At 39.8% G+C, this 15329-nt stretch overlaps 2 protein-coding genes across 2 annotated transcripts; both read right to left on the reverse strand.

Annotated features, from left to right (window-relative positions):
• Nucleotides 1-216: 216 nt before the first annotated feature.
• LOC122414924 (uncharacterized) lies at nucleotides 217-1395 on the reverse strand. The gene has a single exon (XM_043426595.1). It carries the CDS (start codon nucleotides 1393-1395, stop codon nucleotides 217-219), a length of 1179 nt encoding a protein of 392 aa, XP_043282530.1.
• Nucleotides 1396-2844: 1449 nt separating this feature from the next.
• Nucleotides 2845-14416, reverse strand: LOC122414925 (uncharacterized). The gene is made up of 7 exons (XM_043426596.1): nucleotides 14292-14416; nucleotides 9694-9996; nucleotides 5572-5708; nucleotides 5205-5482; nucleotides 4226-4427; nucleotides 3530-3735; nucleotides 2845-3184 (listed from the first exon to the last, which is right to left on the reverse strand). The coding sequence occupies exons 1-7, from the start codon at nucleotides 14414-14416 to the stop codon at nucleotides 2873-2875; spliced, it is 1563 nt and encodes a 520-aa protein (XP_043282531.1). The 3' UTR covers nucleotides 2845-2872.
• Between the last annotated feature and the right edge of the window lie 913 nt (nucleotides 14417-15329).

Here is a 15329-nt window from a genome sequence, read left to right on the forward strand (position 1 = left end):
AAATGGTTAATGGAACACATTTTCATTAACCATTAAATTTAAATGGTTAATGGAAAATATTTTTATGAACCATTTAATTTAAATGGTTAATGGAAAAAAATGGAAAATAATTATTTTGCATTAATCATTAATATGAAAAGTTTAATAGGAAATTCAAATAATTTTTATTGACCATTAGATTTTATTATTAAACAAGGACAATTTGATACTGCTTTTTTAGATGTATTTTTTTATAGAATTGGCTTTGGCCAATACCCTTTGCTCAAAATGTTCGTCAGTGAGTCTGTTGAATTTTGGCAAGTTTAACATCGTTGCGTAGCTAAACAGCCTTTCGACGGGGGCAGATGACGGCAAAGGCGTATTATATTTAAGAAAAGTTTTCCGAATGTTCGGAAACTTTTCTAACATCATGAGATCGATCTCTTGACTCTTCAAGTACCGGGTTACTTCTGCCTTCACTTCTCCTTGCGATAATGAGGGTTCAAATTCATCGATGGTTAGTGAGGAGGTTCCAAACTGGAAGTCTTCATCTAGATTTACATTGATCGAACTAGATGCCTCCGTTGACGCTTCGAAAGACACTGCCTCTATAAAGCGCTGATGAATTCTTCTTTGCTCAACCTCACTGAATTGCGTCAACCAACGGCCTTTAAAACGAGGGTGCGATATGGCAGCAATTGCTGCATCGACATTGGTCTCTGAAAAGTCCAATAATTTTCCAAATCGAATATTTATCCCGTCAATCATGACTTTGAGCAGTGGTTTGCAAAACATGATATCATCATTTTTCGAGAGTTCTTTAAGTTGATACTGCACGGACATTAATGTTGGTAACAGAATGCCATAATAGCAGGAATCTCCCTGCAACAGATCGATGGCGTTTGCCATAGGCGCCGAGCATGTCACATATTCAGTCAGGTAGACGAAATCAGCGAAGGTAAAAGATTTTGGTAGACCAAGAATATTTTTGTCGATGAGCTTCACCTGGAGGCTTATTAATTGTTTGAAGAAGTCATACGTGGAGTTCCATCGTGTCACAACTGGCCGTTGAATTGCAACTCCCAATTCCGATTTCAGAACCTCTCGTTTTTTTGGAGAGCGCATCAATTTCACCAGTGATGAACACTTTGTCAAAACAGAGCCGTGTTTTTGCTTCAGTCGACCGTTCTGCGCAATCGCTTTTGTTACATCTGTCGACGCAATTAAATTCAATGTGTGGCTAGCACATTTGTAATGCTTGGGTAAACATCTTTGGCAAACTTCGCCAAATTCTCCTTCGACAGTAGCCAAATCTTCGGGACCCAAATTCTCTTCGAATACGCTGATGTCTAAGGCGTCAGCAATATTTCCATCCTGATTTTGGGCTTCATCTATTAAAAGTAAAATTAAATACATGCTTTAAACATAATTCATTGTTCAAAACTAAAGATGTTGGAGGATTGATATTTGAATGTCCCTAAATTATTCCTCAATAGCCCTTAGCGATAATATTATTTTCAACTTCTGAGATATATGTACTGCCCTAACTCCAGGTGCTCTATCTATTGTAAGAGTGTGAGAGGTTGCTGAAGAGTACATACACATTTTTTAGAAGATGTCTGACATTATGAGAAATTGGAAAATTACGCGTTTCTATGCTGTAAATTTCTATGCTGAAAATACGCATTCTATGATGAAAGGAGAACATCGTATTACTTTTTTTTTTACTCGAAAACTCAATTGTGTCCAAGAAAAATGTGCAGCGAAATTTTTATTGGCAAAAATCGGCAGAAGATAATGGAAATCAGGGAAAAATGGTAAATGAATGAGAAAATATAGTCCAGGAAAAGTTTTCCGAGGGCACAAGAGGTCACGCCCGGAAAAATGCAGCTAGTATAAATATTCGACTTATTTATCACTGCCATTGTTTTATTGGTCTGATATTGGGCTGCTTCGCGATAAATTCGAACTGTATTTAAACCTTGGCGGGCTTAGTGCAAGAAAAATTAGGCTGATAATTATATTTATTACGAATAATTAATTATTCTGAATTTGATCAAAACTGTAGAATAATTGAATTAAAATCAAAGATTACATCAGAACGGCCCATAAAAAAACGTTGATATCAGTTTGTGAAAATATGCGGTGAAACTAACATCGGGTTAAATAGTTCATACAAGAAAAATCAGAATTATTCTCCGATTTCTAGGCTTGATTAAAATAAACTTAGTATTGCAATTTTTCAATTCTTAAATGGAAAAAGATTGTCATAAACAATCATTATCATAAGATTATCATGAAAGAAATGTGAAAAAAATAGATTGTAGCTGTTTTTCTTGCATAGAGTTGACTGGGGATTCTGTAATACGAAGAACATTATTTATATGTAATTCCGTGTGAAATTGAGATATTAACATCGAACGACTGAGAGAGCGCTGCAATAAACTGAAAATATGTTGATAAACATTGCAATTATGCGTAAGGTTCCTTCTTTTTCGCTCGCTCTGAAAATGCTCTCGATAGCTAAGCAACGTTTTGAGAAAGAATATTTATTAGTTTCAAATAAAATAAACAATACATTTTGAAAGATCGCCAAGGATGTGTAATGTAAAAAATTAGGCGACTGTTAATTTTTAAGAAAGAACCGAAGAATAGCAAATCTTCTATTCTCATTCAAACAGATTTTAGTAGTTCCCACGTGATACTTAATTTCTCACTAAAAACGGGTTGAATAACACAAAAATTTAGAGGCAGTTTTTCAATGAAACATTATTTTTTTTTTTATTCAAAAATATAAATACAGCATCAAGAGACGCGGTAGTCGCCAAATATTGAAAGAAAAAGCTTGCGCGAGCCCTGCCGCACTCTTATATACTCGAATACGCTGGTTTTTCTAAAATTCCAATAACGCTGAGAAGATACAGGCAGGGAATGCAGTGTTTACGGAGGGAGGACATTTTAAAGGAGTTTTGCCTTCACACTTGCCTGACGGAATGATATCTGATTCCTCAATCCCTAGTTTTCGAAACACCTTTCCGAAATTACTGGCATTATCTGTAACGGTCGCCCTTATCGTTTCCGGAGTCAATCCAAACGATGTATGGACATCGGAGAGAAGATTCGCAATGGCATCGTAAGAATGCGTGCCAGAGAACCTTTTGCAGGCAAGAGCTGCCGACTTCCTTTTCAATGTTTTGGAATCAATCTATACAAGTACGGAATAGTATACATATTTCATTACGACGGTGAATGTATAAATAAAAAAAAAAATTATAAAAGAATGCACATATGAAAAACTACTTTCAATTTCTTTGTACTTTTCGTGTTCAAAGAATGCAATAAAATCACGTAAGATTATCACTCATGGAATGACCACGTAAATTCAAAATCCCTTTAAAAATGACTCCGTTACTGACATCATGACTAAAAACCGCTTATGATGTTATTTTCCGAGACTAACTATACTCAGCACAAAATTGCAAGTCCCACAACAAATGCAAAAAAAATTAATAAAAACATAATATCAAAAGAAAAAAAAAATTTTTTTTACCCAGCTCACTGTAACGCCCAAAAACCGGCGTGCTCCTCCTGTCCACACGTCAGCCGTGGTACAAACTACGCCATTTTCTCCAATCAAAAGTCTTATGCTTCCACGGACATCGTCCATTGTTTTTGTCAAATTCATTTCGACTCTCTTTCCCAAAGAGTAACGGGTCAAGTGTTGAATTGTCGAGTCGCCCTTTTTGAAATTGAAATCTATAAACCAAATACAAAAAATGTTAATATATACACTATGCTCTTAGCTTGAGGTACCACATCTAACAGGCGGTTGAAAAAACTAGTAGGAGAACAATTTTTTTCCAAACAAAGTAACGGAGAAAATAAAATTGGTTTTTCTTTTTCAATTAAATTCTCATATTTTTAGGTGCTTAATAAAAATTGTTTAAAAATATCGGAAAGAATAAAGATGTGAACACCAAAAAGTATGGTGGACACTTTAGACAAAACTGTATATCTCAGACGAAAAGTCAAACGAATTGTTTAAGTTCATACTACCGAGCCGCTGACATTTGCTAAATCAAAAAACTATACGAAATAGAAACTCATACATGCAAAATTTGAGAGAAATCTACATTAAGGTGACGTTAAAGGCACATGATTGTTTGCGACTTGATCAATCGATATGATTTTACATTCAATGTATAAAATCAATTTTTTCCTGAAATAAATATTTTCAATTATATACCATTCAAAATTTTCTGGAAAGCTGGATCCTCCACTATTCGGTATGGCAGCATAAATTTCAAAACGAGATTGGTGACATTTTCCTCAAATATGTCTTGATCGAAAGTACATGACCACCGTTTCCTATCGACGACCAAATCACTTCGTTTTCGATTTCGATTTGCATATTCTGTGTATCTCTTATGATCTTGTGAATGCATCCTCTAGTCAAATATTCAAAAAATCATTATTAGCTTTCATCATTATTAAATAATTTTTGAAAATTGAAAATAAAAATCATGCCCAATGTAATTTAGTATGCCAATTCGAAGATTGTAATTTTTCAGGCAGCGTAAATGCGGTGGAAAACTCGAAAATATTTATGGAATTCCTCAAATTATTCCGGAACGTTGTAGAAAAATTGTTCATAGGGATGTTATGACTCGAGAATACATTGCGCACATTCAACAAATTCCCCTACATTTTGGTAACACTAAAGATTCGCTGAATATATTAGAAAATTACATAATAGTTTAAAAAATGGACAAACAGTTTCATTAAAATTTAGCCACCGAAGTGTTTCAAGGCATGAGCAATTTTTGTTGAAGAATTTCAGAATCTTCAACAATAAAATATGGTGATTCATTTGCTATTTCAAGATTTGAACCTAGGCAGAAAACAAATAGAAATATATCGAGTCACCAAATGTTTTTTTTTTTTTTTCATATAATTGTGGAACGTTCATCAAGGAAAAATATCTATAGGAAACTTTTACCTGATTCAAGTATTATTTCGAAAATCGAAAAAATTTCCGAGTTTTTCCTTTTACTATAAATGAAACTTTCGGAATACATTATAAAGCACAAAAAGTCTTGATTTTTCAATATTGTAGCATTGGTAAAAGTTAAACTTGATTTTGAAACTAAAACAATTTGACTACAGAGCGGGACAGTGTATAGAAAATAAAATAAATAAATACAGAAAATTATAAATTCATTTACCTTGAGATGCGACGTGAAATTTGACGTTGTTCGAAATGTCGCTGAAAGCAATTTATTACACGTCATGCAATATGCACAAAGTGGTCCCTCCAAACTTGATTGCTCCATGTTGACTGAGAAAAATGTACCATCAAGTAGAGGCATTTTGCTGACTTTGATTTTGAGTGGGTCATCAACGTTCCTTTCAATACGGACATCATTTGTGTTGTCCTCAGAATTATTACTTCCAGCCCCATCGCTATTATCCGATTGTTCCTCATTCTTGGATGAGTTGAAATCTGTAATTTTTATTTTCAGTATATTCAAATCTGAAAAAATTATCTATGCCGATTAAAAACGATAAAAATAGTCTTTTGCAGTTACATACCAACTATGCTGTGGGCGTCAACTGTGGTAGTTATTGACACTTGGCTCAGCATTCCATCTAAGTCGCTATCTTCATCATTATAATCACTTGGACTTGTTATTTTTGATCTTTTTAGTGGTGGATGATCTGTGTCAGCCCTATACAGAAGTAATATCAATGAAAAAAAGGAAAGTCAGAAAACCGTCATATCAAGTTTATAAAAGTGCAGCAGGATTTGCGCTGGTTTCCGTTTGAAATATTTGGCATCCAGCCGCAGCCATGGCTCTCTTGATATCAATGAATAATCATCTTTGGAGAATACACCAAATCTTAACTAGCGGTTGTTGTCGTTAAATTATTCCAACAGCCGCTGCGCTATAAAACATTTTCCCATGCTCATATTCATTTTATATGATTACGCAAAAATCGAAAATGACATGAGCATTCAAAGCTTCCTATTTATTCACCAAATCTATTTTTCTGTATGATTTAAGAGTGTTTTTTTTGTTTTTTGAATTTTTAAAATTATTTTTTTTTCTGGCTGTGTCAAATCTTATTGTATTTATGAGTTTTGAAAAATGAAATCTTGAATAGCCATTATCACTGCAGTAATTCGGGTTTATCAAATTAAACACTGGGAGCTATCTATTTCAAAAAATTTCTTATCGCAGAACTAATATTCGAAGTATACCTAGTGCGGCCCCTGCTGATAGATCACAACTTTTTCTTTGTGATTAAATGATGTAGCCGTATTCTAGTGAAGGGCAATTGAAACAAAAGACGCACCTACTTCTTGTCGAGGCGAAGAAGTTTTCCATAGATACTTGTATATTATTTTACAAGTTTTAGTTATGGTTAAAGAAATGCAATTTTCGTCATGTGCAAACTTTGGCTGCAAAAACAATTTAACAATCAAAAGAATTATAGGGTTGATATCAACCTTGATTGTATGTTAAAATGTAAAAATAAATGAGAGGGAAATCTTAGAATAGCATTGAGAAAATGTATTCTCAGATATGAGAATATTTTATAACGATTAATAAGGATTTAATGATCTCAAAAATGACAACATCAATTTCAACCACAATCATACATTGAAATGTAAGAAGAAATGAAAAGAAAATTTTAGGATTAAAAAAATATTCTGGTATACATGAGAATATATTCTTAATGTCAGAAAAAAATGAGGGAAGCCTTCCAGGATTGGGAAAATATAATCAAAATATTTTTGAGAAAATATTCTTATGGTAAAATTGTTTTTACAGGGTTAAAGCTTGCACATAATAAAAACCTCTTTTTCACCTCACCAAGAAGCAGAGGCGTATTCCTTTTCAAATTTTTCTCAGTGCGAATACTTGATACAGAATTATTTTTATCGTAATTAGAACAATAAATATTTTAGCTGTACTTACATGTTTGTTCAGGAAAACGTTGCGCATCGACGTTATGACTCGAAAAAAAGCGTCCGCGTAATGTTCCCGTTATTTCACCAATTTGCACAGAAAAAATGATGCGGTGTTTTCTCTTTGTTCTTTGTGATTTGTCTGGTTACTTTGTAATGCAAACTGAGCGCCAAATGTCACGTGTCGGTCAATGGAACTCTTTGCTCACATTCATTCCGGAGTAAAAACACGGAGTTGGAGTTTTCCACTCTCGCAAGGAGATGGTACTAGGGGCGAATGGCGGTGTGCACTTACCACTTATTATTTATAGTCCAGTGGCTTGATCGGTCAACTAAACTCACCTCGATTTTTCGAAGTTGAAATTCGTCGACACGGTTTGATCAATTGCAAAAAGCTCTGTCAATGGACGCAGAATAATGGCACAAATTCGCTGACGGAGGTTTTTTTAATCGGTTAAACCGTGTCGAAAAATTTTCCTTTTGAAATCGCAGCTATCTTTCTTGCGCTCACGGCGGCGAGATACCGACTGATCCATGCCCTTTTTCGGAACAAAACATAGGCATCTGGTCGACACGCCAGAGGGCGCAGATTGAGCTAACCAAATGACACGTGAGTTGTAGGCAAATACACACAATACATTTCGAAGCAAATTTGGGAAACACCACGAGTTTTGACATCTGTAAATGGATGGCGCTAGTGATTTTTTTAAACATTATGATGCCTTTCGGCTAGATGGGATCGAGGCTAACTCTTTTCCAAAAATGTACTTGTCTCGAGTCGCTGCCGCGCCATTAACCATTTAATTTGTATGGTTAATGAAAAAAATTATCTAGATTAACAATTTCATTCAATTTAAATGGTTAATGGAGAAAATATTTAAATCAAATAGTTAATGGAAAATATTTGTCATTAGCCAATTGAATTAAATGGTTAATGAAAAATATATTCCATTAACCATTTAAATTAAATGGTTAATGAAAAATATATTCCATTAACCATTTAAATTAAATGGTTAATGAAAAATATATTCCATTAATCATTTAAACTAAATGGTTAATGCATTACTATTTCATTAAAATTTTCGCAACCCTGATGACGAGTGAAAAAAATTCAAAACATAATAGTATGTAAAAAAAATTACGAAACCAATTGTAAATAATTTCAACAAAACAATTAAGAAAAGCTTTTACAAATCATGAAAAAATATTATATTAAAAAAAAATACAAATCTGTAATTATATTGTAAAGGGAAAAAAAAATTTAAATAGGACGTGAGAAATTCAATCTTACGGGAAGCACCCGGAACTTGAGAAAGTTCAAGTGAATCAAAAAAGTTACCATCTGAGTTATGTGCAGCACTACAATTTATGGCATCAATCAGAGGATAAGTATTTTATTAGTATATAATACATAATTTTTCACAATATGAAATTATTCTGAGAAACGTTCAAATCCAAAAAAAAATCGCATCGAAGGTAAAAGTCATTTGTTACTCTATGGTGGCAGAGACTTACTTAGAAGAAAATCGATTCTTCTCAGACTTTCAGGATCCCCTGGTATTCACAATATTCGACGTCGATTTCGTATCGGTACAAATTATGTTTAAATATGTGCTAAAAGTCCTTGTCCGGCCCATCACTTTTCATTCAAATTGCTCATTCAAATAAAAATCAAACTAGACGTTAATTTCTGCGTTATTTTTATGGAACCAGCATTAACGCTGGCGTTACACGCCCACTTGAATTTGGACATCATTCCACATATGTCAGCGGCAACTATCTCTTCGCAACAATTCATGGCATCGAGTAAACAAAACCATTGCAACGGATAGAGGCTTTACATTCCGATATATCGAAAATTTTTTTTTAAGAAAGTGTATATAGTAATACACTAGGCAATCACTTCTCATCGAATTTCAAGAAATGCCCGGGTCGCACTCATTTTTTAATGTTGATTTCAACAAAGTGCAATTGTGTACGTGACCATAAAAAAATGAAATGGTATAGACGAATCTGTTCGAAAATTTAATGAATTGCGATTTATTATCAGCTGAATATCTTCAGTAATAGAATAGATTAGTTGCTATAACGAATAAAATTCGTTTGAAGAATAAAATGTGTAGTAAAAATTGCCGTCATTTCAATATAAACTGGGGAGTTAATTTGGAGGCTGGACAATGCTTATCGTGCGAAGGATACTTTTTCATAAATACACAATAATATCTCTTGGATATTACAGAAAAATTTGTTTGCATTTTTTTATAATAAATGCAATTAAGTTAAAATCTCTTGGAGGTAATTTTTTAAATTCCCTCTGTTTCCCTCTGAGTAGTAGAGCTAGGCGGGTTCCCCCCATGTAGGAATCTGCCTTACCGACCGCCGGTAAAGTAGATTCCCTCTGTCGGTAAAGCAGATTCCCCCGTCGGTAAAGTGGATTCTCCTTTTAACCCAAACATCGGTAAAAAAGGATGAGCACTTTAACCCAAACGTCGGTAAAAAAGGATGAGCACTTTAACCCAAACAAACCCAAACGTCGGTAAAAAAGGATGAGCACTTTAACCCAAACGTCGGTAAAAAAGGATAGCCACTCTAACCCAAACGTCGGTAAAAAAGGATGGTCACTGTAACCCAAACAAACCCAAACGTCGATAAAAAAAGGACGATCACTCTAACCCAAACGTCGGTAAAAAAGGATGGTTACTCTAACCCAAACGTTGGTAAAAAAGGATGAGCACGCTAACCCAAACTTCGGTAAAATAGCGTGCCGTCTCAAACGTCGGTAAAATAGCGTGCTCAATTCCAAACGAGCGGAAACATCGACAAAATCCCCCAACTTGAATGGCGGTGCCCAAACAGTCGTTAAGGCGGACTTCCCGAACAGTCGTTGAGGCGGACTTCCCAAACAGTCGTTGCGGCGGACTTCCCGTACAGTCGTTGAGACGGACTTCCTCGGAGAGCGAGGATTCGCGCCCTCGGGATAGCCGCTGTCAGGATGGCAAACTGTCAGGATGGTGAGACGGGACAGCCGCCGGCAGGATGGCCAACTGTCAGGATGGCAAAACAGATTCGCGCAAAACTGGTCGCCCCGAAACGTGAGGATTCAAAGTGCGCGCCCTCGGAATAATAGCAGGCGGGAATTTCTGCCTTACCGACCGCCGGTAAAGTAGATTCCCTCGGTCGGTAAAGCAGATTCTCCCGTCGGTAAAGTGGATTCTTCTTTTAACCCAAACATCGGTAAAAAAGGATGAGCACTTTAACCCAAACGTCGGTAAAAAAGAATGAGCACTCTAACCCAAACGTCGGTAAAAAAGGATGAGCACTCTAACCCAAACGTCGGTAAAAAGGATGAGCACTCTAACCCAAACGTCGGTAAAAAAGGATGACCACTCTAACCCAATCGTCGGTAAAAAAGGATGACCACTCTAACCCAAACAGTCGGTCATGCAGATTTTCAAACCCAAACAGTCGGTAATGCAGATTTCCAAACCCAAACAGACGGTCATGCAGATTTCCAAACCCAAACAGTCGATAAAAGGATGACCACTCTAACCCAAACAAGCCCAAACAGCCGGTAATGCGGATTTTTAACCCAAACGAGTTATCGAACTGGGATCAAACCCAAACACGGTCAAAGTGGGATAGTTCACGCAAATGCCGATAGATGGCGTTCGAGTAGTGGATATCTCGTGTGCGGAGCGTCGGCTGGTCGAGCATATAAGGCAGCGAGTAGCGCGTGGATTTCCGGATATATTACAATGGTAAGTCTATCTCAAAATAATTTTCTGGTTCCCAAAACCGGAACGCTTTAACCCAACAGACCCAAACGTGTGCGCCTCAAGATGGCCGCCGCCAGGATAGCCGCTGGCAGCTATCAAGCGATCCACCTGGCTAGGAGTTTACCGGCAAAGTCGATCACGCCGGCACAGGATAGTCACTGATAAACGTGTGGGGGTTCGAAATGCACGCCGCAAGATGGCCACCGCCAGCTGTCGGGATCGCGGATAACCACCGTCAGCTATCAGGAGAGCCACCTGGCTAAAGTTTACCGGCAGTCGGCGAGGCAGATCATGATTCTGCGGTGGGGGGATTCCAACTCTGTAGTTTTTGGCGGGAGATTCGAATGCCACAATTTTGGGCGGGAACTCTCAGTCAGGATGGCCACCGGCAGCTATCGGGAGAGCCACCGGCAGCTATCAGGATGGCTAGGAGTTCCTACCGACCGTCGGTAAGGTAGATCATGCTTCCGCGGTGGGGGATTCGAACGCTGTAGTTTTTTGTGGAAGATTCTAACGTCACAGTTTTGGTGGGAGATTCGAACATTGTATTTTTGGTGGGAGATTCGAACCTCACAGTTTTGGTGGGAGATTTGAATTCTGTATTTTTGGCTGGAAGATTCGAACGCCTCAGTTTTGGTGGGACATTCGAATACTGTATTTTGGGTGGAAGATTCCAACGTCACAGTTTTGGCGGGAGATCCGAACCCCCACAGTTTTGATGCGAGATTTGAATTCTGTATTTTTGGCTGGAAGATTCGAACGCCTCAGTTTTGGTGGGAGATTCGAATACTGTATTTTGGGTGGGAGATTCGAACGCCACAGTTTTGGCGGGAGATTGGAATGCCACAGTTTTGGGTGGGAGATTCGAGCGCTGTAGTTTCGGGCGGGAACTGTCAGTCAGGATGGCCGCCGCCAGCTATCAAGATGGCCACCGTCAGCTATCAAGATGGCCACCGTCAGCTATCAAGATGACCACCGCCAGCTATCCGGATATCAGGAGAGCGACCTGGCGGGATGGCTAGGAGTACCCACTGACCGTCGGTTAGGTAGATTCCCCGCTTTGACCCAAACAGCTATAAATACGAGGGCTTCAACCCAAACAGTCGGTAATGCAGATTCTTAAGCCCAAACAGACCCATACAGTCGGTAATGCAGATGTTCAACCCCAAACGTGCGCGGGGATGTGCGCGCCTCGAGATAGTCGACTATCAGGATAGTCCACATTAGCGACCGCTGTTGGTTAGTCGATACCTCCGGGGGGAGATACCCCGAAAACTAAATCCCGAGACGTTAGTGGTAGCGGTGGCGGACGTCAGACTGGTCTGAAAAAACAAGCAAAGTCTCTCTAGTCCGGATTCTATACTAATTCCTTTGTTGCGCGCCTCAGGATAGCCAGCTATCAGGATGGCCAACTATCAGGATAGTCAGCTGTCAGGATAGTTAAGGTTAGGATATTCAGCTATCAGGATAGTTGAGGTTAGGATAGTCAGCTATCAGAATAGTTGAGGTTAGGATGGTCGACCGTCATGATAGTTGAGGTTAGGATAGCCATGGGTGGGACATTCAAAGTGCCGGCCTTGGGATAGACAGCTATCAGGATAATTGAGGTTAGGATAGCTAACTGTCAGGAAAGGTTAGAATAGCCATGAGCGGGAAATTCAAAGTGCCGACCTTGGGTTAGCCGACTATCTAGATGGGCAGCTATCAGAATAGTGGAGGTTAGGATAGTCAACTGTTGTGATAGTTGAGGTTAGAATATCCGCGAGCGAGAAAGTGCTGGTCTTGGGAAAGCCGAATATCAAGATGGGCAGCTATCAGGGCAGTTGAGGTTAGAATAGCCATCAGCGGGAAATTCAAAGTGCCGGTCTTGGGATAGCCGACTATTGGCGATCAGGATAGTCAACTATTTGTCGCCAATGAACCCGGAGCAGGATCCCATTGGTGGACAGCGGAGACACAAACCCAGGACAGCGGAGACACGAACCCACCGCCGAACCTCATCGGTGGACAGCGAACCCAGGGCCGAATCGCATTCGTGGACAGCGAAGACACAAACCCTGAGCAGAATCTCATTTGTGGACAGCGGAGACAGGACCGAATCTCATTGGTGGAGAGCGGAGCCAGGGAAGAATCTCATTGGTGGATAGCACAGACACGAAACCACCGTCGGAATAGTCGACTATCGGTAGATCATCCGAATAGTTGGAGTCATATACAAACGTGCGGGGATTCAAAGTGCACGCCTCACGATAACCAACTATCGGGATGGCTAGCTATCAGGATAGAGAACTGTCAGGATAGTCGGCTATCGGAATAGTCAGCTAACAATAAAGTTGAGGCTAGCGCGTTATCAAAGTAGATTTCCATGCAAACACGACGTTACTGCAGACTTCACAATCCAAACACGTCGGTAGTGCAGATTTCCCAAACGAGTCTAAACACGTCGGTAATGCATGTTCCATACCCCCTCCACAAACACCCGGGGGCACGAGCTTACATACGGGTCTGGAAACTCGGTCGAATTCGGAGGGTCTCTTATTGAAGAAAATTTTAGACTGCATTGGCCGCTAGAGGCGCAGCTGTCTTATGGACCACGATGGCTAGGGACGGGGCAGTAGAGGTATCTGCCTATCTCCGTCGCACCTGAAGATTATGATTATCCGGCAGGCAAGATCTCAGCGCAGCGTGTTGTCGATTTTCCACTGAAATTTTCATGCTTAAGGGATCTACCCCCACCACCAACATTTGAACCCAGTCTCCAAACCCGTATGTAAGACCGTGTCCGGGAGTGTGTGGTGGGATCAGGATAGCCAACTATTGGGATAGCCAACTGCGGTGGGGGTTTTGAACACTACAGTTTTGGCGGGAGATTCGAATGTTGCATTTTCGGTGGGAGATTCAAACACTGCAGTTTTTCTGGAAGATTCTAACGCTGCAGTTTCAGTGGGAATCCAAACCGTCGGTAATTAAAATTCCCCAAACTAACTGTCGGTAACTAAAATTCCCCAACTATCGGAATAGTCGATTATCGGGATAGCTGAATTCCTCATGCGGAAATGTTACCGGGCGGTGATTCGAACGTTTTGATGGGAGATTCGGACGTTGCAGTTCTGGAGGGCGTTTCGAACACTACCTTTTTGGCGAAAGGTTCGAACGCGCGGGCCATGCGGAGCGATCGGAACAGCGAACTATCAGAATAGTTGAGATTAGAATAGTCAACTTTCGGGACATTTGAGGTTAGAATGATCAACTGTCCGGGTAGTTGAGGTTAGAACGGCCGACTATAAAGATAATTGAGGTTAAAATAGTCTAGTCGACTGTCAGCAATCAGGATAGTCGAGGTTAGAATGGTCAGTTATCGGATAGTTGAGGTTAGAATAATCAATTGTGAGGATAGTTGAGGCTACAATAATCGACTATCAAAATAGTTGAGGTTGGAATAGCCAACTATCAGGATACTTGAGGTTAGAATAGCTTCCGGATAGTCAGCGATCAGGATAGCCGACTATTGGGATAGAGATCAAGATGGCTGACTATAACCCATACTGTCGGTAATGGCTTACCAAACGGCCGATGTCCAAACGGACGGTGGGAAATTTAATTTGCAACCCGAGTCCACTGGCGGAAGATTCCGCTGTATTGGTGGGAGACTCGAACGCGCGTGCTCCCGATCAAGATAGCCGGCCATCAGGATAGTCGACTAACCTGAACCGTCAGTGATGCATAAGTTCAACTAGACGATCGAAACCCTACCCAAGCACACATCGTCAATGCCCTACTGAACCGAAACAAATGGTCGGTAAACCCGAACGGTCCGTAAACCCAACATTATTTCTCACTTGACAAGCTTTTAACAAAACGAACTCGTAGAATCCCATTGATAGGAAAAACGCAAACCCGAGCAGCGGAGACACGAACCCGAGCAGCGCAGACGAGAACCCGGGCAACGGAGACACGAACCCATCGTCGAAAATCCGAGTCGTGAGAAATTGAAAGCGCTGGATAGTTTTCGGCGAAAAATCCCTGGCGGGAGATTAGAACGCAGCAGTTTTGGTGAGTCATTCGAACGCTGCAGTTTCAGTGGAAGATTGGAACGCGCGGGCCCCGCGATCAGAACAGCCAATAGCAGAGTTCCTTCTGGAAGCTCAGGCGCCCTCGCGATAACCTCCTGCTGGGAGATTAGAACGCTGCAGTTTTAGCGGGAGATTCGAGAGCGCGCAGGCTAGCCGACCATCAGGATAGTTGAGGTCAACTATCAGGATAACTGAGATTGACCATCGGGATAGTTGAGGTTTGAATAGTCAACCATCAGCAGAGAACAACAGGGCCGCGGGAAATGGACTATAGAGCGCGCAGCGACATGCTTCACACATTCAAAGTGTCGGGCAACCCCCTCCACCTCTCTCATATGTCGCTGCCAAGCAAGCCATAGCATACGAGCGATGGCCGGGAAAGAAATTCTTCCTGTCATTTTTCTGATGCAATTCATGAATATTTGTAAATTACATGGACTTGTAACGGCAGTTTCATAAAACTTCAGAAGACGTAACAGTTGGATTTGAGGGCAATATCACAGTGTGGTTTCAATTTTTGCTGAGTTT

The sequence above is a fragment of the Venturia canescens genome, chromosome 8 (genome assembly GCF_019457755.1).
Source record: "Venturia canescens isolate UGA chromosome 8, ASM1945775v1, whole genome shotgun sequence".
NCBI classification, from domain to species: Eukaryota; Metazoa; Arthropoda; class Insecta; order Hymenoptera; family Ichneumonidae; genus Venturia; species Venturia canescens.